Genomic DNA, 23,409 nt, shown 5'->3' with positions numbered 1-23,409 from the left:
TATCCTGAAGAGCAACTATGCTAAGAATTCAGCAAGGAACCAGAGACAAAGAAGAATCTTAGAACAATAGGAAACAGAAGCACTGGAATCCTAACAGGCCACTTAAAAGACGTCTTGAAGGTAGGAATAAGTCTTTCATTTTCGTTCCTACTTACTGCAAGTTTCCTCATGAAAAAGCAAAAATTACCCATCTGAAGCCCTGGTAAGTAAAACCCATGAGTTTATTACAGCGCACTGTGATAGCTGTTACACAGAACAGATTTTCACTGACAAAAATAAAAAAAGATGCTGTTCCTAACTAAACTAAAAATAAATGGCAGCTATGCTGCTCATGTGACCCACAAAAAAATCCACAAGACATTAGAAGGAAAAGTGCATTTTGTTTTCATCTTTTAAAAACCAGGGTTAAATTTATTATGCATGAAGGGATGGACTGAATCCTTTCTGAAAGAACAATGTCCTACTATGTACAGCATGATTCATTTACAAATGCTTGGCTTCAGCAGCTTTACCACATATGTTACAAAAGCTTAAAGTCACACAATTCTTAATTATTTAAGTGAACAATTACGCTTCATCAATTTTGTTGATAGTTCAGGTAGTACAAATTCTTCCTATGTTTCTCAATAGCAAGAAATCCATTAGTAGACTAGAGCAACCAGCAAAAAACCTGAAGTTTAACAAATCACAGAACACTACAATGAATGCAAAAGCATATGGAGCAAAATTTGGACTCAGATTTTTGTATGAACATATCAGAGGAAACTCCTGCACTATACTACACAAGAACAGTATTTAGAAATGACCAGGCTCTAAAATCCTGAAGACTAAAAATTATTTTTCTTCTGCAACCATTGACTAAATTATAGCAAAAGGTTTATACGCACACATTTGGATGTATACCACTATGTACAGACTGCACAGTTAATCTGGTGACTACTGAAATTCTTGCTGTACCAAAAGATTAAAGATCTGAATTCCGTTCCCACCACCCCCAATAGCTGGAGTCTGAAATACAGTAATGTCCCCACCCTACCTTAAGCACACTTCTCCCAAACAAATACACAATTATTGCTGTGTTATACTGTCATTAAAAGAGTAGGAGATACACAAATGCAATACTCTACATAGAGTTATACTCAATTAATATAGGTCTATTTAATTTTTAACTACAGTTTACCATATTGACTGTAACAAGCAACCCACATTTATAACCATTTTATTATAAGAATCATACACTTAACGTAAGATATGTGCTTGGATACAGTTGCATTTTATGACCTGTGTCAGTACAAGCCTTATTTAGCACATGTTCGTACATTATTTCTTTTTGAAACAAAATGTGATAATGAGCAATATGAAGTAATTTCTACTGAATAACATTTTTTGTTGAATTGGGTACTTTATTTTTCTAATGCAACCAAACTGATAAACCACATTATAGTGAACAAGGTGATAAATACGTATTTAGATCCCAGAAGTTTGTTATAGTTCAGGTTAGCTTCACATCTGCACTAACGACCCACATATTTCTACTTCTGTCCTGAATAATCCAAGATTACAGATTAAATGGAGTATGTTTGTATATTTATGATTAACTCAATGCTGCTGAATCTTTCGCGTCACAGTGCACAAAATCTGAATGCAATTCTACAGTGCAGCAGGCAAATGGAACAGAAATAAACAAGATGAGAAAATTATGAAAAAAATGAGAAATTATGCCATTCACAATGTAACATACATAGGTTCTCTTTATCACTTGATGTAAGATTTGAGAGGTGCTATCTTAGTAAAATTACCTGTCTTAGCTTTTTGTGGATACAGGTTCCTTAATATCAGTGCCCCTCATACACACATACTTGCATGTGGGGATGAAAGCAGGGAGGTCACACCATTGCCTGCAGGCACTAAGTACATACCAGCTAGTGTGTATTTATAGCCTTTAGATGCAGAGGGCAGAGGAAGGTCGGAGAAGGACATGAGCAGCTCTAAGAATTGTCTGACCCCACAAGGTGGAAAAGCTCTGCCAGTCTGTCTCAGTGCACCATTATTCACACAGGAAAGCCTTTCAAATACCAGAATAATAAAGGGCTGGTCAGGTCTATGCCTTCTTCACACATCTTCCCTTCAAATCTATGGTACATCCCTATCCCTGCTAGATCCTCCTTCTCCCCAAACAAAATTTTTGGTACTCAAGAGTCTCCACCCTGAACTCCACTCACATTTTCTTCCCTCCACACACAAAATTCCATTCCTTTCTCTCAGTGATAATCCTGCCTCTCCAACAAAAATCTTTTCTCCACATGTCCTGCTGCATACAGTCTATCTTCCCAAGAATTAAATCAACTGCAGCTTCATCAGATGTGTCCAGATTTGAGTGGAAATTAAAAAAAAACAAAACAAAACAAAAAAAAACAAAAACCTACATATGAGAGATATTCAGGTTCAGAAGAATATTGCAGTAAAATAGAAGTGTTTCATTATGGATTTTTTGAGATCATGAATAGGTTTTTCAAAATCAAAAACATATAATCAAAAAGCAGACCCGTGGTTTGCACAGGTGCACCTGAGACAACTCCACATTAGTTTGGTTAGCTACTAAGGACAAACAGCAGCACAGATTTCAGGCAGACTACCAACACGTCAGTGTTTCGGGAAGCAAGCCTCAGTTGGCATCCCTTCTCTCAGCACTGAGACTGGTTAGCTGAATGCTACTTAAATAAAACACAGATTTATCTCAAGTTATACTGATAATTTACCTCACATCTTGAGTTCAAGGAAGGATAATCAGCAGTTACTTCCAATGCACTGATCATATCTGTTCTAAGTTTGATGGAGATTAATACTACATGCCTGATGGAAGCCCATCAACTCTGATTAGTCTATCAACTAATTAGAAATCAGTTTCAAATTCTTTTCAGCTACCATGGGAAACAGAAAGAATAAATCAAAGAAAACATGAAACAAGTAAGAAATCAAGAAAGTGTAGTAAATCACCACTCTAAACGCTTTCTGGATGCAAAGTTTGCGACTTTTCAATACCTATAGTTGGCAAAACCAAGCAAGACTCCCCATCCATCAGCTAAGATTTTTCCAAAACCAAATTAAATCCCTGCACAAAATGGAAGTAGGAATTTCATTGCAGATCCACAGTCTAAAAGCAGATGACTACTGCTTCACTTGAACCAAAAGGCTAAAAAATCGTCTAAACCTTGTAACATTTTTGGTAAACTACTTTTTATGCTTCACTGTGCAAATAATTGTTTACTTGCAGGTAAAGTAAACCCACAATTCAATACAGTCTCTATTTTTAAGCCTCCTACAGACAGAGTCCTTATCTTTAACATTCAATTTATTATTCCCATTTAGTACACAAAAATAATATGCAATACTCTGGTTGCTCAAAACACAAGATAGTTCTGTGAGGTAAAGGAGAAAGCACCTGCAATCTGACAATTGCAGTTTAGCAGTATAAATGTAACATAAATATATAAACATCAGTATAAATACAATAACTACATATTCACTCTTTATGGAATCATAGCACATTAACATGTTATACTTGTACATGAATATGTAACATAGACACAATTTATTAAATATTTGACCAGTCTTTATGCATTGTAAAAAGAAGGCAGTAAAACCAGAACAAGAAGCTGCCACACACCTGTGAAGAAAATCAATTGCATTTTCTATTTCTAACTCACCGAAATATGCTTTTTACATATCATAAATTACTAGGTTTTTACTCACTGTAAAGGCTGACAGTTTCTCAATGTATCAAAAAATAAATATATCATTATCCTTGCCATTATTAATGGCATTTAGTATGCCATTACTGCAACCTAGCCAGTTGTATCTTACCTGCTCATCTAAAAACTAAGGTCAGACAGCGCTGGCGTAAGTCCCCCCTGGTCCTTTGTGAACATGGTCAACTCACACCACTGCTGCCCTGTGTCACGGGGAATGAAGGCTCAAGTAAAAGGGTTTTTTGCAAATTCAGGTGCTCTGTCAGACAAGCCCCTTCACTAGCCTTGCTCCATCTAAAGTTATCTTTGCAGACCAACAGCAACACTGGCATGAGTGGACCCTCAACCATTTTAAATGACCAGGATAAGCAGTGACACCAGGAGCAGTTAGCCAGCTCAGCCACCAGAGTTTCATAAAAATGGGCATCCCCACAGACCTACTGGGGTTAGGAATAAACACTGATTGTGCAGATACCATGGTGCTGAACAATCTTATAAAAATGATGATGTGTAGTCTCATGGTAAGATCAGGAAGTGAAACAGCTGCTATGTAGAAACTAAACTAGAAAGACCAAATATATGTCATCTTTTGTGGTTTACTGAAACATCTCATTTGTGGGGGTTGGCTATTTTGGTTTTATTTTTCCAAATGTTTAAAAAAACCAAAAAAACAACAACCACTTTCAGCAACAATTTTCTTTCAATTAGCACAAGTTTGCAAATGCAACAAGGGATTAGCAAGAGCAGCTGCTTGCTGCCCATCAACTATGCTGTCATTCAGATGAACTATCAGATTTTACTTTATGTTACTGATTCAAGGATATCTGAACCCAACCTATTCTCAAATTGGAGACAAACAAGAATCAGCTTCTGGAAGTAATCACCAAGGACAATGCTGAGGCACAGAGGAAGAGTTGTGATCAGTACTGTCATTTATTATAAGCTCTCAAACACTGCTGTGGGATGGTGATGGAGACAAATCTTAAAAACAGTAAGTACACTCCACTCAAAAATAATCTTTTGGGTTTTATTTACCATCCATTTGTATGAGAATGGTACAGCATTAAGAGAAGCAAGGCATCTCTACCAGTTCCTGTTTAGGACCAGCTGTTGGGATATAGTTCCACTACAGCTGAAAATCAATAATATAAAAATCTGACATAAAATATTAAAAATACAGATAAAAATCAGGACAGTAAAGCTTTAGAACTTTATTGTCCTGATGATATCTTCTTTCTATTGCAAAGCTGTACGAGCATCAGTAGTGCTGAACCAGCTAGGATGCAATTCCACAAGATGGTCTGAGTTTAACTAACATTTTACCATTGCTAAAAACAGGACATCCCTCCTCTTTTCTCTCCTGCCTTCTACCTGTTCCATTCACATGTCCACTCCTGAACTGGTTCTGATGCACACTGATTTCTTACCAAGTCTCCCTAAATTGTTCAAAGCAGCACAAGACTACCCAGAATATTTTGTGCTGGATAAGTGATTTATGCTGGCTTAATGATTACATAAATACCAGTCTGGTATTAGAAGAATAACCAACCATATGACTGAAACTTTCAGTCATAGAGAGGAGACCACAGAAGAACAAGAGCTCAAGAGCTCAGCATTTGAGTATCAGCAGGCTTCCATCTCCACCCAGCTGTCATGGGGAACTACAGCACATTCTTTGTAGAACATCTCCCTGAGTGAGCTGGCTGAATGGCCAGAGTGTTAAGAGAGCACTCCAAAGCAAAGGCAGGCATGCACAGTCCCAACACACTGCCACATTCACACAGTGAAACCTTGTTCTAAACCAGCTACTGAAAGGAGCAATGCCATCATCCCTCATTCACATCTACCCAGAGATGCTTTGACCCCATTCCCACTTTGGACTAACAAGAGAGGAAACAACTCAGAGTAAAGCTTTTATTTTATCTCCTTGTTAACTTTAGTTGCTTTCAGTTCCCTATCTGGCTTATCATGCATCCTCAAACTCACATAGCAAAAAGCAAGGCAGGAATGGAAAACCAGGCAGAAACACTTATCTTTGTAAGGTTCAGTTTAAACTGCTTGCCAAAAAATCACACACTTGCTTAGTTCATGTTAAAGTTAAGGGCTCACTCACACTGTGACATTAGCAAGTAAGAACAGCTGCAACTTCAGATGTAACACAGGTTCACTTTATTACCCTCCTAAGTAATCCTAATTTCTAATGGGTATACTCTGCCTCAGACAGTTATGAGACAAAGTACAGCCACTCTCTCTCCACATTGTCAACATCTCTCTAACTTCTGTGCTTTACTGAATACAACGGCCAAATTACTACTGCCTCAACCAAGACTTTCGTTATTAAGCTAAACTTCTGTTGGCAAGTGGCCTTCACAAAGGCCATATAATGATGAGCTTTATTAGGTTCAACAGGTCCAGCAAATAAAGCAGGAAGTGGACAAGTCCACACATTACTCACTGCCACCGCTAGACAGGATCTCCAGGTCTTTTTGGATGACGAACCTAATACAAGTCACGGAATTCACACCCCATAGCTGGATTATCCCACAAGGCACTGTCCTAAGTCAGTTTCAATTTGATTTGCCCATATTCACTACATACAATCTTCAAAAAACCAAAAAAATTCTTCAGTATGATAAAGTGGATGAGATTGCATGGGCATGATGGAATCTACAACACAGGAAATATTCAACAATACACTTTACTGTGCCCTGGATAACCCAATCTACAACCCTCTTGCAACAGAAGCCAGAATCTCGTGATGCCTAGAAGACATGTTTGACCTGAACCTCTCCATGACTTGGTATTTCCACATACAGCTTCTTCTTTCCCATCATACTTTCAAGGTTCACATATCCTATCATGCTTTCAATCATTCTCTATTTTAAAATGGATAAACTGGCAACAGTAGAATTAGATATATTCACTTCTTCAACAACCATCTTCTTTGTGATTACAACTCCTCACACCTACCCAAATGTAAAAATCTGTTTCATTTTGGAAGGCCTATTCATTAACAATACAAAATATTCCAAGCAAAAGCATTTATTTTCTCTTATGCTTTCACTCCACAGTTTGCATACAGAATGAAAATTTCTGCAGAAAAGTTTTAAAGAATTAAATGTTTATAGAGTCCAGCCCATTGACTGACACATTCCTGGAAAGAAGTAAGATTCTTGCTACAGCCTTGTATACTTTGAATTCTTTGAACAAAGTTCTTAAAATTCAGAGCAGAACCTTCCAATACTTTGTGAACAGCACTCTTATACAAATAAAGCACACCAATAAAGTGTAAATTTAATATTACAATGGACAAAACAAAGCATTTACTAAAGAGAAGTCAAATGACTCACACTAAGGACAATGCACAGATTTCAAAAAAATGGAAGATAATGATTAGCTTGCATCACTGTTGCTCAATTCCTTCCATAAGAAGCTTTTTTAACCTGAAATAAATCTGAGCAAATTCATAAATGCATTCCTGTTAAATCTTTAGTTTGATGAATAAAACAAGTGCTGTCTCACCTTGCTTCTTCTCCTGAAGTAAAACCCTTGGTGATTCATATTTATCATCGCCTTAGAGACTGCTTGCTTAATTAATGTTTTCAAGAAATCAAGCAAGGTACATATTCCCTATATTCCCAGATGAGGGAGGATAACTTGCAATGAAATCTGTATGGAGCAGAGATGCTCAGTCGTGTATCTGGAGTATATCCATAATTTTACAAAATGTATAGATTTAAGTGTTGTAAATATACAAAACAAAAGCTGCTGCTCAGTTTATGCTGACACCAGATTCTGTGGTTATACTTTTTAAGCAGCCATAATATAGCCATTTCTAGGTCAAATAGGTAAAGTTAATTGGCAAGAACTCTGCATTACTACAACTCAGCAATAGAAATTATGTAACTTACCAAGTTATGTGACTGGGGAAAAGCATATTTTGTGAGGACTTCAAATATATCTCTCCTACTGTGCCCTTCTTGTTTTAATGCAAACCGTAAATTCCTCATATCCTAAAACAAAGCCATTATCTGTTAGGTGAAGCAAAGCTGTAAGATTCTTCTCTCTGTACAAGTGCTATATTATACACCAAACATGATTTAGAATCTGCTCGTAATACATCTCAAACCCTTGTGAATGTTCAGTTTTACTTCTTATCCCATAAAATAGAATAGAGTATAAGAACTGACCCAATAAAGCAGTACCACACTCTGTGCGCTGCAAATGGCACTTTGACATGAAGCCACCAGAAATGGCTCTATTTGATTCACTAAAAAGTCTCATGAAAGTTTGCAGGATGGGAATTACTCTGTTTTTAAAAGAAAGATTTGCCAATAATCTGTGTAGAATACGTTGTTCCTATGTTCTCATCACTGGTGTTACAAATAAGCAATCTGCACATTAACGGCTAAGAATCAAATGTGCACACATTCAATCAATTAATCTAGTAAAGGACCCTGAATTATCCATTGAGAACTTCCCTATGACCATAATTTTCCATGATGACAATTTTTTGTAAGACTACAGATATTTTTTACATAAACCTTTCACTGGCTCTATAGTTTACAAAGACCCTGTTTGAGGTGCTCTTCAAAGATATCAGAATTATTAAAAATATTCCTTTTAGAACAAATGAAATAAACTGGTGCAGGAATAACGCCTTAAAATACAACTGATGTGCAAAACCTTGTCAATTAAAAAGCAATATCAATCCCTCTGCTTGAGTGCAGGGAGGACAGGTAAACAGCCCCTTATACAAAAGGTATTTCCCTGTCCAGTTTCAAAAAGCTGTTTTTAAATTCATACATAAGCATGTACTATTCCTGTCCTATAAATAGGTAAACAGTGAGAAAAAACTCCTCTAGATTTCATTTCCTACCAAATTACTGGAAAGTCTTACTTTACAGGTTATATCTAATCCATAAGAGTTTTCTCCTCTGCTTGAAGCTCCTCCCATTTTTTCAATCCTTGAAATTACACCCAATGGAACATTCAAAATCACAACTGGATCCTGCAAGAAAAGTTTGAGTAAGGAAAAGATTAATGTGAAAAGAAGATTCAAGCAAAATTTTCTTATGCATTCCCAAATAGAAAGCAGACATGAAATGCATAAAGGAAAAAAACATTTCTGTCTTTGAGTCTCTACTCCCAGCATGTTATGAAGTCTGTACAGTCACTCTACAGCCTTGAGCATCCTCCAGTTTAACATGCTAGAAAAATATTTCGTACCTTGTTCAGTACGCAGGGAAAACAGTGGCAATACCCTAAGAGATGCCTTCTGCTACATAGTGATTGTCCCAGCTTGCTAATACTGCTTTATTGATATACAGCATAAAGCAGAACTAAGTGAAAAAAAGACATTACTAGTACAGTTAGCTACAGCCAGAAAGACCTCAGTTCAACAGTCCCAAATCCTTATTTTTTTTAAAAAAACATACTATGAAAGCAATCACAAGCACATTTTACTCTCTTCCACGTCACTGCTTATCAAACACATTACCACTCCCATCACTCACGTAAGGTTCGACTGCTCAAAGCATTTTTCTCTTCTAACAGCCAGGACAAGCGAAGTCTCAATTTACTGACAGCCATTTTAAGAACTACTGCACATTATTAGTTGCTGCCCTTGATCTATCACAGATTAAGTGTAAAGGGAACAGCTATCAAAAAAGCTCTGACAGACAAAAGATAAAGGTATCAGTTCAGTGTAAGTGACTAAACTGACATTTTACTAGGCAAAAATCACATTTATTATAATACACTTAACTTTAAAAAACTTGTATTTTTATACAGATTTCTCAGTGGCACAAAAACAATTACTATTTAGTCATTTCAGAATTAAGATAATTACAAACATTACATACCATTTCAAGCAAAAAGCTTACCATGCAATTCCACAAGCATATGTATGCCAAAACTAAAACAAATGAACTGGCCACAAAATAAATCAAAGGCAGTGGGGGTGAACAGAAGGGAGTTTAAAGCCAACTCATCCCATGAAGTAATTGTGACATATTACTCACATTTTCCATACTTCTTAGGTACAACCTGTAGTTCGTGATGTACACTCTTCCTTTAATGGGGCCATTAAATGGACACATATAAATAACATCCTTGTCTGTAAGAAATGTAGTATTTCTTAACAGATTGTGAAAAGACAAAATGAAAGCTAAGGACAGTATCACTTAAGTAGCAGTAAAATGAAACGAGAACTGTACTCAGAGGTGAATGAATTTAGAAAGTAATACATCTGAGTTTTATCTTCTTGAATTATTAGGAAAATGTGAAAGACTCATATACTAAACTTGTCCAAATTAAATGCAAAGATTTCAGTAGCCTTCCCTAGTTATATTTGTGTTTTCTTCCTCAGCACTACACAGGAGAGGGCAGGACATAGAACAGGGAGTACTGTTATTACTGTACCATAGTCTATTCACCATCCCAGAATAAATATATTGTTGATACTACTACACCATTCTGTAAATAATTTTCTACTGAAGTAGTAGTTCAAGTTGTAGTGTTTAGGGAACTCACCATGCTGCACAGAAACATTACATTTCAATTTGAGACAATCAGAGTAGGGCCATCAGCAGTTTTTCAGCAAGGACAGTAACAGAACAGATACTAAGACATACCACTCAAAAATATTTAAGTCAAGCAATGCAAGCAGAATCACAACTATTAAGGCTGGAAAAGATATCTCAGATCATTGAGTCCAACCATGATATTAAAGACTTCCATTTCTTTCTTCCTGTCCCCTCATTTCTTTAGCCCAATCTCTTTATCTGCCTTCCACAAAAAATGCCCTATTCCAGGGCAGTGCCCCAAAACACAGACAATTTCCATAAGTATCACATCATACATCCATCTTAGTCCCACACCCTCTCCCTCACACCTTCATTAAAAATAAAACTACTTCCTCTGAATCACCACTTTACTTTCAACTGAGCCAATCTTGTTTACAAATCCACCCAACAAAACTGGGCATAGGGGAGGAGAAGCTGCAGAAGCAAAACATAGACCCCAACTAAGACTTCCATTTCAGGAAGAGCCTCCATCAAGGTAACTACACAGTACATTAATCTCCCTCATGCTGCAGCATTTCTTTATGTAAAGGGCAACAGGAGCAAAGAAGCCCTGTTCATCCCCTCTTGTGTCAAGGAAGCATAGGATGGTAGTTTGGGAATTCACCTTTAGGCTTAGATTCCACATCACTCTACAAGGTATCAATGCATAGTGGGTGGAACATAGAATTCCCTTGATTTCAAAAAGCCTGGAGGATCACTCATCACCCAACACATGCTACTTAATCTGTAGATACAATTAGGACACAACTTGCAATTTTTTTCCATGGCAGATCTGCCACATGTAGAAACAAAGATTTTAAACACTTAAAAGTTATTTGTGATAAGTGATAAACATAACATTTCACAATTTCTTTGAAAAATTCATGACATTTCAGCATGATTTACCTTTGCCCCCAGCCCAAACCAGTCCAAATTACAAAACAATTCAGTAAGATACAAGTGTCTGCCAGACTGCTGAACATCACTGCATCAGGCAGCTATCAAGCTTCATACCTGTAACCCTGGTCTCTCCTGGCAGACGAGGTATTTCTTCGTTTTGTTCCCAGTTAGCTCCATCTTTTAGAGTCTAAAGAAGAGAAGTACAAACAGTATATCATAGTTTATTTACAATTTCAAATTCCAGATTAAAAATAAAAACAATCAAACTTAAAGGTAATTCCTCCATGGGAGAGAAGAGAGTCTTGCCAAAGTAGGAATTCACACACTGAATTCCAAAACAGGAACACACATCACTATCTTAAAATGCAACTATGAAACATTTAAAGGTTGAACAGATCTGAAATATAAACAAGTTTTAATCTTTCTCTTAAAAGAATGGTCAGTTATTTGTATTAAATTGGAATTAAACCTTTATACTGTAAATTCTCTGGAAGTTTTGTGCATTTAATTTTCCAGGTACATCGGGCTTGGAAGAACAACTCAACTGAAATTACTTCAGCAATGTATTCCCAACTGTCACACACAATCTACTCCTTTGTGACTTTCCCACATTAAGTAGTTTCTCTTTTCTTGCACCCTGGTTACATTTTCTTCAGCTGCACAGCATTAGAAAGCAAAGGGGGAAGGCATTTAGATTGTTTTAATGTATTTTTCACTCTAGATAAACAGCTTAAAACTAAGTCAGACAAACATAACAAGGTATAGCTTAGCAATTGCAATACAGAATCTAAAGCAACAAAGTACCAAAAATTTTCAAGAATGCCACAGAATATTTCAAGGTAGAAAGCAAGGATAAGATTAAGTACATTGGAACTTGCTTTAGGGAGCCTCTCACTAGCTATGAGAGAGAATATTTTGCCCACCCACTCCAAAAGATATTTAAATTATCTCAGTTAACTGCATTAGAATTTTAGCAATAAAAATAAGTATATACATACAAGAAGCCATTTAAACACTTATTTTTCTAACCAAATATGCAAGACAATGCTCTCTGGGAAATCTGATGTACAAAAATAAAAACATGGAAAAAGTTACACTTACCCGTTTACTTGAGGAGTTCTCCAAGGAGTTTGAATTATATTTAGGTGTTGATGATGAGGCCATGCCAGGTATCTGACAAGTAAACACAAATTGGAAACTTAAACTTCCCCCTGAGCTACAGACTATTTCCAGGAGAGATTTTAGACGTTTGAGGTCCACAGGTAGAAATCAAGAACTTAAAAGAATGTTTTGCAAGGTACTAGTAATTAAAAAAATTACACAATCCCTCGTAATTGAAGATTACTATTTAAAACCATCCAAACCTAACAAGAAATTCATTACTAGCTTTGCTATTGAGTCTTATTATAAGGAATATTCTGACTCAAGCTCTATAATGGAATTCAGATGTTGGAATACTAGTATTAGTTCAGTAAACAGACATTAGAGTGTTTAAGTCACTGTATGTGGAGGAGGCCTAGTCCTCTGACAGGCATCTGTGGCATCCTTCGTGGAGATCAATCCCCTAAGACAAGAAAAAACTGCTTCATCACCGTGACTAAGCTGTGGATCCCTTCCTGCTTCAGGACCCCATGTTATCTCCCTGCTAACTACTGGTCACCTTATCTCCTCTCAGACCATTGGTCCCCTTCCCAATCCTCCCCCTCCCTATAAAAACCCCAGCTTTTACCCAATTCTGGGCTAGACCACCACTGGGCCCCTTCACTGAAGCCTGCATTAAAGGACTCTCTGTAGAACATCATCTACCGTCTCTTGTCTGTGTCGGCAGGGGAACCCCGGAACGGAGCTGGCTGGGCTGAACGTAGCTGATCACAGGGCAGAAATTACTGCTAAAAGAGCTGATCACTTAAAGCCCTTGCCCGTGCTCCCAGGGTTACCCCTGGCTGGAGGCTGCCTGCAGAACCCCTGACAGCGGCTCTGTCCCCTGGGACAGCCTGGCTATCTGGGCTCGTTGCTGGCAGAAGCTGGGGGTCACACCGGCCCCCAGTATCCCAGCCTTGCAACAACTGTTTACACATATTATGAAATGCTACCTATTTGGAGTATAATTGCACAGCTCTTGGAAGTCACAAGCATGTCAACACACGCAAGTGGTTCAAGTTTAAAAAACAAAACAAGAAAAAGCAAGAGTTCCACAGTACTTCTCTGTTTAAAAACAATCCCCCATTTCCTAACTGAAGCTTCAAAGCTTCAGTTAGTAGACCAAAAGAAAGAGTGGCCCTCTGGTCTGTTCAACCTTCATGTATTTAAAGGAAAAAGATTTTCTTTTTTTTTTAAATGGCATTAATTAAAGACAGAATCTTGTGTGACAGAGGATTCATCATCTTAATTTCCCAATATTGCACAAGGGAATTCTAGATGTAACACCAGGAAAGCACTTCCCTTTTACTACTCACACTCCTGCCATCAACTGATCTGACATCACACAGCAGTCTTGAAGAGATTGTTTGTTTGTTTGCTTGGGGCGGGGGGGAAGAGGCAGACAACTACAGACTACACAATCTTTGTTTCTATTGCAGAAATTTGTAGTCTTTAAAAAGAACTGTCTCTCCACTCTCAACATTGGAAAGTTTGGCCAGATCTCTGCACCATGAAAAGCAGCCCATGCTGCTGTGTAACAGTGGGGTGATAATTACACTGCAACAGTCCTGTGACAGTGACACATTAAACTACAAGAGGAAAAATGCTTTGACTTCACTTTAACAGTACACAAATGTGCAGGAATAAAGAGGAAAACCACATCCAGAGGTTCTACAAGTTTGTTACCCAAGTCCTTCAAATCTCATTAACAACACAGGAAACTTGACATTGCATTTAAAACTGCAATATTCAGTGATACAGCTTATCAGTAAAAATCACATCCTCCACAAAAAAAAAAAAAAAAAAAAAAAAAAAATTGAAAAGGAACACATTCAGTTGAAAAAAATGAAGAAAAAAAGCTTTTGAAAGCCACAGAGCCTGTGTGACCCTGAACACAGAGGTTACTACCTGCCTTCTGGGTCTCCAGCTATCTTAACCTTCTCCAAACATTGAAACAGGGGCCCAGAACTACTTTTAGTGCAATGCTTTTTAGCAACCAAAATTAAATCATTATCCTTTCAAAACTACCCTCCACAGAATTATGGTTGCAATACTGAGTCTAATATTTTGACCACAGACTATTAAGAGAAGGTATTTTCACAGCTTTGCCTTCCTTGCAATATCTTACATACTATAAACTTAAGGTAGCTTCAACCTTTGCTATATTGCTATGCCAACTTGTCAATATCCAATACTTGTTCAGAAGAGATTCTTCAATTTACAGAAGTTCAAGATTTTGTAAGGGTAAAAGGCATATTTACTCAGAAGGTTATTTTTTTAAAAAAATCCATATGAAGTGTCCTTTTTTTCATATTTTAGGTGAGAAATGACAGGTGAGACAAAGGCACAGCAGCCCCAGTTTTTCTATGTCAGCAGAGACTAAGTAATTGGAACTTTTAACAGGAGCTCACGTAAATTTAAATTAAGGCTGCACCATCCACAAGAGACAAGAGGGCATACACAAGCCCTAGAAAAGCTACTTTTAAAGGATGTAACAGCCCTGAATAGATCTGTGCTGCAAAATGGAAATTCTGACTGCAGCAGGTACCGGCACACCCAAGCTGGCTGTTGATCTTGCACTGGGGAAGCTACTCCAGCAGCAACACCACAGGAAGAGCTCAGCAGAGGCCACAGGAGCCTGGACACTCACCTCAGAGCCAACCCACTGTGAAAGCTGAGAAATAAAGGCTTGTTTGGACATTCCTTATGCCTTCCAATTGCAGTGTACTCCTGCTGCCCACAGAGGGAACAGCACCAAGTGTTTCAAAAGCCTTCTGTTTGCTCCTTTGCTTTCTGTATTATTTGTCCTTTTACTGCACATTCACTAAGTTTGGGCTGAACTGTAGCATTACATGAGGTAAGATTCTGCAATAATCCAGAACACTGACTATAATTCGCATTGAGATGTGGAAAAGTTAAAAGAAATAGGCAGAGGTCCTGTCAGGTTCTCAGAAAAAAAATCTATTTGAGGAACCTGACAATACAGCAGGACAGAGCTTCCCTTTCCCCCATGCCACCACCCCACCAGGCCATTTCACGCAAACAAGATGTGTGTGATCTTGAAGCAGATGTTTATGTTTCTGTGTATGCAAGTTTACTTTGTGTAAGATTCCCCTGACTCTCCCCAGATCCATTTCTTTAAATATACTTTACAGTGAGAATAAATTCATTATCTGACTTCAATTTCTATAGAGAACTTCACTATAGAATCACAACCAACTACTGTTTCATTTCTAACACTTCAGTGATGCCAACTAGACTTATTCAGAGCTAATCAAGTTGAATAAACATGTAATGAAGATAAGGTGTTATCTGTCACAGTATTTTTTTTAATCCATCAAACATTTTCACAAATTTTAATATGAGTTTAAATTAATCAGTATGCAAGTAAAAGAATAAGTCTAATGCTAAAAAAAAATTTGCTTTGAAATTCAGTCATGTTTAAAAATCCCAAATACTAATAAGCATATTTATAACTACCCATATTTTCATAAGTAAACTAAGTCCTAATAATTAATTATAGAGCACTTGTTAGAAAGCATTTAGAACAGTGTACACATCACAAGAGAGACATTGATAAAGGAACTGGGAATTTTTCAGCCTGAAGAAGAGACAGCTTCAGTGGGTGGTTTGAGGTAGTTGCTGAGAAGGCAAAGCCAGGGTCTTCAAAGTGGTGAGTGACAAGATATAACAGAAATCAAAACAAACTAGATTCCAGCTTGATTTCAGGAAAAAAAAAAAAACAAAAACAAAAAACCCCTTCTTTTTCAGTGTAAGGCAGTCAAGCTGTGAAAACAGGCCCCAAGGAAGTTGCAGTCTTCATCCTCAGAGGTTTCTAACACCCAGCTGGAAAGAGTTCTGAACAACTGGGTCTGATCCTGCTTTGAGCAAGGCATTCAACTGGAGGCCTCCTGAAGTCCCTACCAACTGGATTACACTTCTGTGATCATCAGATAATAGACAAAATTAAGTTCGCATTAAAAGTACCCATCAAACAAAGACACACCCTTAAGGAAATGGATTTCTCTATATCAAGAGAAACCAGGTTTTCAAAAATATTTAAAATGAACATGAAATATTTCCTTTTTTTAATATTATTTCTTAATCTAAGTACAGAAGCAGCTTCTGGCAGCCACCCAACATAATACTGCCATGAGCAATTAAAAAAAACATATTCCACCACAGTCTTAAAATAGCTACAACTTTCTCATTATCATGGGGCAGCAGTAGTCCTTCCACACAGGGAGAAATCTTTCAACTAGTTTTCCACTGCAAGCACATTTTATTCCCCAGTATCACTCATGTAGTTCTAGACTTGCACGAAAATCAATAACCTTACAAAGCTCACACTTTGTACCTGTCAGCATCTGAACAGAAAGAGAATTACTCTGCAATTTTAAATCAGACAACTTTGTTTCTGCAGATAGCAATAGTTGAACAGTCATTCCTGAATCTAGAATAGCAAGGAGGCAAAGCAATTTTACTGGATTTAACTTGAGCTGATAAACAAAGCTTTGTTAAAGTTACCAGAACTTAATATAGTAACACTATCAAGAAATGGAGGCTCCAGTGATCTTACAATAACAATTAAACTACTTGGAATCTGTGTTTTCATTAAACTTGGTATTTATACTTGTGCTTCCTAGGATTCATAGGAATGGAGACACTCACAGCAATGTTTGAAAGGTATGCTGGTAGAGTTTTCCTTGCTATAGTAACATACAGAGCCAGTATAAATATACTGCCTTGTGTTTCCCATATAAAATTTAAAGTATAAAATACAAAGTCCTAAAACCAAAGGCACATCTGTCAGAACCACAACTGCACAGAAGAGATAATACATCATATGTAGGATTTCAGAAATAACATACAGAATAGTGCAGAACTCTAGGAATTTCTAAGACAGTATCAAAGATAATCTAGGACAACCACAAAGGAAAAAAAAAAAATTCACTCAACGTATTAAGCAGAAAAGAACATAACTCCTTTACAAAATATATAAGGAAAAGCAGCAGTCCAGAAGTGTCAAGCCAACAGCTGCATCTCAGTTATCAGAGTCACCAAAATAAGCACCAGCATCTTTAACACTGGTGAATAGGTATTTAATCCAATGAAGTCAAGAGTAGTCATTCATCTTACTGAAGGTTAATAAAATTTTAGGAGAAGATATAAAGACATACAGGGGTACAAAACAAGACACAAGAAAGATCTAAGGCAATGAAGGCAGTTTTCCAGACACCAGCTGTCCCTAACAAAACAGCACCGGTGAGACAACAGTGCCACAACCAACTAATCCAGTCCACAGAAATACATCTCTTTCAAGCTCATTTAACTCCTTATATTTTAGCACAAAGGAACTATACTCAGAAACAACAATAAGGTAGCAAAAGTCTCCAAAGTTACAATGCTACAAAAAAAAAAAGAAGTAGCATAAAACAAAGAACTCCAGTTTAAAAAAAGTTAAAATAAGCAAACTGAAACCTCACAGAAATCCCACACTGGATAAATATTTACTGATAAATATTTCCAAAGGATATAAACCCAACAACAATTTCCTGCAATAGTGAAAGATACCAGTGCAGGGGAGATTTAGAAGCAAAACTACTTGGGCTGGAAGGCACCTCTATGGTCTATGGACCAGATGACTATCTGGTCCATTCCCCCTGCAATGAGCAGGGGCATCTTGAAGTAAGCTCAGGTTGCTCAGCACCCTGACCTCAAATGTTTCTAGGGATGAGAGATCGTATGGACAACCTGTGACAATGTTTCAACATCCTTGTGTAAAGCCTTTTCCTTTAACTAGTCTAAATTGGCCCTCTTTTACCTTAAATCATCACCCTTTTCCTAACAAAATAGGTCCTGATAAAAAGTTTGTGCTCATCTTTCACTTAGACTCCCTTTAGGTACTGGAAAATGCTATAAGGTCTTCTTGGAGCCTTCTCTTCTCCAGGCTGAACATCCCTGACTCTCGGCCTGTCTTCACAGGAGGGATACTGCAGTCCAGGATCATTAACCATAATGATGATGTTTGTGCGCTCTTATCTCAATTAGTAGATCACAAAATCTCCTATTTCTGCTTTACCATCACTGTTACATGATCTAAAATCTTTCCAAGCATAACCTCTTAGTAATGGAGGTCACAGTCCTCATCTTTCCTCAAGTGGATCCTCATGATTCTGCTGATCTGGATTATGCCACTAGTGGGTCTTCTCCCTTAATGTCTAAATAACATTCCCTATTTGCATGTAGTTACTAAATCTACATTTTCCAGGGAAACCATATGAGCTTTCAAGTCTCTCTGCAAGCCTTATCAATTCAAGTTTTAACCAAAACACACAAAGCATGCCAGCAGTGCAAGCCTCAATGGACTACTGTCCATGTAGAATCTATCTGCCCTTCTGAGGTCAAGTCAGTTGAATCAAATTAATCAATAATCACAATATTCAAAATCTGTATCCTTCAAAAATAGTATCACAAAAAACCCTCTCAATCCAAAGCTGTTTGCTCAGCACCGATTCTACACCAGGCTTCCCATCCCTAAGAAAGATGCGCTCCAGAATTGTTGCAAATTCTCTGCTAGAATACACAGCAGAGACTAGTACAGCAGCTGCACAACTCAACACGGACTGCTGAAGAGTAAGAAATGCTCCCTCCCTCAGAAAAAGCATTCTTCTGCTCCCTAATGTGCCCTGCATTTGACAGGTCAAGTCATTGTCCCCAAAAGATTCAACAGAAACAAATACAAACAAAATTCACAACAGTCAAGTGACTGCTAATTCACCAAACCAATTACAAGTGTGTCAGTTGCCTGCGCTCTGTATGGTAGGGAGTTTTCAAGATATCAGAAGAAAGACCTCACACTAACAAACACTGGTGTCCTGACAATGGAAATGTATAAATGGCAGCAAAAGAAACAACTTGGCAGAAAGTTTGTCAGAAAATTTCTCAGTGTCACCAGATCCTACCACTTCTATGCATAAGTTTCTTAAAAAGAAAATCCTCTTACACATTGAAGGCAGATATTGAATAAAGAATAGCTGGAGGAAGTAAAAAAATTCTCAGTTCCGCCTTGATTGATATTTCTCTTGTCTGCATTTGAAGTTTTTTGTTTTACTGTCTTAATATTATGTGGAATTAATAACTCACACCCTATTTTCAAAGTAAATAACAACCTTCAACAAGACCTAACACAAAGGTCTGTAATGTTACTTTTCTAATTATCAACCCAATTGCTTCCTCCTTTAGGATTATATTGAAAATATAGCCTAGGGTGATATCCCAGCTTTTATCCTGGAAAGCTTTTTTTTAAGACAATTACAGGTTCTCTCACAAAGAGAGGTGACAGAGTAGAACACATGCCATCATGGATCTGGATAGATAGTTTTTGTGCTGTATATCACCATTACAAATAAAAGCAGCATCTTCTTTAGTAGTAATACATAAAATTATTTCCCAAGGCCTGCTTACCAGCAATTGTCAAGAGTTCTATTCCTTGCAATCTATGCTAACAATCATATCTGTCCACTTGTACTCACTTATTATTAATCTTTGTTCTATGTGCACTACCTTTCCCTTGCCATGATTATCTTTTTTCCTGGACTGCTTCGTAATATTCAGTCTGGTAGCTGAGTTCTAAACTGGAAGTTCAGTCCTGTGAGTGGACCAAAGGAAGCAGTCATTTTCCCTCTAACAGTTAAATCTACCTAGATTAGGTGGAATGACAGAAGTGGGTTTTTTAAGGAAACATTTGTCAGATTATCTCTAGAATCAACATTACATCTGTAGGAAAACTATGCCTGAAGGCTGATCCATGGCTTTCTAAACCCACACAGTCTATTTTCACTACTTCGAATCCCCTGCAGGGAATGCATACCTCCCACATTGTCAAAAGCTGATGCAGTTGACAGGAAAGCCTATGGGACAGCAAACACAGCTTCCCAGTTTTCTATTAAGAAAGCCTTCAGTTGCTCTCATCTCATTCTTCTTGAAAGACATCCCCTTAGTCCACTGTAGTTCTGTTGCTAAAGATTTAACTGATGATTCCACAGGAGAAATGAAAATTGCATCTGTTATGCAATGATATACTGTACTAAAAAATGACACTGTAACAGTTAAAACTACACCCCCCTACTCAGACATTCTTCCCAACTTTTCCTTAAGAACATGTACAACCCATTAGACTCATCCTCTGCCATCTGATGCTTAATTCCAACTTCCACTACATGAATACACATAAAGCCAAGAAGAAAATACCATTCTGAGCTAGTCTGTACTTAAAAAAGTAGACTAAGTATACTATGACTTCATAGACTATGATGAAGTCGTTTACAAATCATTGCTTGATTCCATCCCCAAGAAAGGAGACTTTGGGACTACCCCGCCTAAGTCATTCACAGGGCACCACCACACTTCTGGGGGTGCTCTCTTTGAAGCAATAGGCAGGGACTTTGCTGGGCAAAGAAACTTGGATACTTTCCACACTGATGTGTCCAGTCACTTCCCAATCTCTGTACAGCCTTTCCACTCACTACATGCAACAATGTAGCACATGAGTTACTTAGATATGGTTGGGAAAAAACACATTCCATCTTACACAAAAGTGTACTACAGTCTACTTACAGCCACTTACTTTTGTTTTCTCTTGCTCAGGAGTCTCCAGATTTAACCAGTCATTTCAGTTGTATGAAATATAGATGCCCACTTCAGTGCCAGATGACAGCAAACTTCTGTTCATTCCTTCAACTTTACATTTGACTTTTGTGCTGTAGCTGGCCTCTAACAGGAATGGAACAGGTAAGAAGACATTGTTAACACTGCTAGAAAATTTCAATTGACATTACTTTAAAAAACTTCAGAAAGGAAGCAAAACCCCAGAATAGTTGCTATTAAAAGCATTTTGGAGAAAGGAAACAAACAGTACGAGCTTGTTTTACGTTTTACCTTATGTCAGGAGATTTAGCATCAAGTAGGTGGAATTGAGAACTTTCTCTCCTAAAATTCTAAGAACAGGTTTTAAAATGTTTCTAAGTCAGTTTTCCTCACATATATTTAGGAATTACTTTCATATGAAAAGCTATGTAACTTGGCAAAGTCAGAAGCAACAAACCATGAAAAAAACCACTTATTTTTACACGATTCAAGTTCTTAGGGAAACTAGTATTTTGTGTCCTTTAAAACAACACACAAATATCTACAGTTTTACAGTTACTTCTCATTTAATCAGTTGTGCACTTTAAATTAACTATTGGTAACTAACTCTGTAACTCTACACATAGGAAGACAATAGCGCTAGGGTTTGATCAACCTTGATGATGCTACATGCCCATCTCTTTGGCAAGCCTGTTTTCTGCAATTTTCCTTCTGACCAAGAAAAAACAGTGCAAAAAGGAAGGATTCTACATTTTATTGAAAACAGCTCTATAGCTCATCTCCTGGGACACTTGGCACACAATGAAGTCGCATACAATGCCAGAAGTTTTGTGTGTCAAGACTCTGTTAATAATTGTGTAGTCTAACTTTTTTAACACCTAAACGCAAATTAACCTTAAAAAGAAAACTATGGCAAGGAAGAGGGGTTCTAGTTTTATATCATACTATTCCTGTACCACGAGATACCTGGTCCTTTTAATGTGGCTAATGATAAACAAATGTATGACCACTAGCAAGCAATGGGCACAATTCCTGCCCCAGAAAAGTAGCTGTGACATAGAGCCAAGCTACATTTTAAACATTCAGGTTTTGTCAGTGCCTATTGTGGCAAGCCAATCTACAGACCCATGACAAAACATTCACAAAATTTTAACACTGAGTTTGCCTATGCTGTTTTTATAGCACTAAGAAAAATGAGGTTTTCTGTGAAAAAATATATGCTTCTTACACTCTAAATACACGTACATCTGAAAAAAGCCCACACCAACAACCCAAAATCTACCGACCACACAAACTAGAAAACATGCCTTCTGAATGCCACAACACAAAAACCAGCAAGCAAAAACTCTGTCATCTTCAAGAATCATTTCTTGCTTTAAATCAACTAAGAAGTTTGCTCTGGAATGGAAGGTTTCAGCTTGTCCCCTGACAAGTGAACACTGAAAGAAGTCGCATGCCACAGAAAATTTAAGCCAGTCAGTAATGAACAGTACAGCGGCTTAAAGGTCTGAAAGCTAATCAAGAGCACTCGGGATATTTTAACATCACAGGAGAGGATTTAACAAGAAAGGTAAAAACTACACTTCAGAGGTGTCTCTGCTGAGCCACACTTCAGCAATGTCTCGCTCCCAGATAGGTGCTGCACATCGGGTTGTGAATCAGGAAAAGCCGGAGCCAAGGGGCCACAAACAGCCCGGGAAAGGTAGCACCGCCAGCCGCTGGGTTCCACCGACACTCCCCAGACCCACGGACGCCGCCCGGGCCTCGCACGGACACGCCCAGGCCTCACACGGACACTCCCGAGTCCCGCACCAGACACTCCCGGGCCCAAACGACACACAGCGGTACCGCACCGGCACTCCTCAGCCCCGCACCGGCACCCACCGGCACTCCGGTGGTGGTGGTGGTGGTGATGAGGATGGTGGTGATGGTAGTACCGGTACCGCCGCCAGTACCGCCGCTGCCGCCGCGGGCCCGAACGCGGCGCTCACGTGACGAGCCCGCGCCCATCCCACGCCGCGGGGGCTGCCGGGAGCCGCGGCCGCGGGCAGGGATGCGGGAGCTGGGCGGGGCTTCAGGAAGAGGCGATCCGGGGCAGGGTCACGCGCTGGGGCCGGGCCTTCCCCTGAGGGGCGGGGCAGGAGCGCCCCCCCCCCCCCCCCCCCTCAGGCTGTACGGGCGGGCGGGAGCGCCCAGGGGTTCTGAGGCGCTTGGGGCTGTGGCCCTCGGTGTCCCCCCCCCGCAGAGCGGTCTCGAAGGAAATACCCGGGGAAAAGGAAGGGGAGGAAAGGGATGTGCAGCCAGTGTGAAGCGGATCGAGCTGATGGAGTGATCAGACACCCCAAGCCTTCTGGATGCCCACTGGACACCAATGTAATAAAAGGAGTAAACTGTAAGAAAAAACA

At 38.5% G+C, this 23,409-nt stretch overlaps 1 protein-coding gene across 6 annotated transcripts in view; it reads right to left on the bottom strand.

The window, feature by feature from the left end:
- Positions 1-23,005, bottom strand: part of MTM1 (myotubularin 1) — a 43,094-nt gene extending 20,089 nt beyond the window's left edge. For 3 of the 6 annotated variants that reach the window (XM_058847686.1, XM_058847684.1, XM_058847685.1), the window contains exons 1-7: positions 22,858-23,004; positions 20,985-21,130; positions 12,317-12,388; positions 11,330-11,402; positions 9,773-9,867; positions 8,650-8,760; positions 7,661-7,762 (exon numbers count right to left, since the gene is read on the bottom strand). In XM_058847686.1, coding sequence (XP_058703669.1) covers positions 7,661-7,762; positions 8,650-8,760; positions 9,773-9,867; positions 11,330-11,402; positions 12,317-12,379 — 444 coding nt within the window. In that variant the 5' untranslated portion in view covers positions 12,380-12,388; positions 20,985-21,130; positions 22,858-23,004. Of the gene's footprint in view, positions 1-7,660; positions 7,763-8,649; positions 8,761-9,772; positions 9,868-11,329; positions 11,403-12,316; positions 12,389-20,984; positions 21,131-22,816 lie in introns of all 6 variants that reach the window. The other 3 variants (XM_058847679.1, XM_058847680.1, XM_058847681.1) reach the window with 3 other exon arrangements.
- Between the last annotated feature and the right edge of the window lie 404 nt (positions 23,006-23,409).

This window comes from Poecile atricapillus, chromosome 12 (assembly GCF_030490865.1).
Source record: "Poecile atricapillus isolate bPoeAtr1 chromosome 12, bPoeAtr1.hap1, whole genome shotgun sequence".
In the NCBI taxonomy this organism is placed as follows: Eukaryota; Metazoa; Chordata; class Aves; order Passeriformes; family Paridae; genus Poecile; species Poecile atricapillus.
This window is presented reverse-complemented; position numbering and strand designations above follow the sequence as displayed.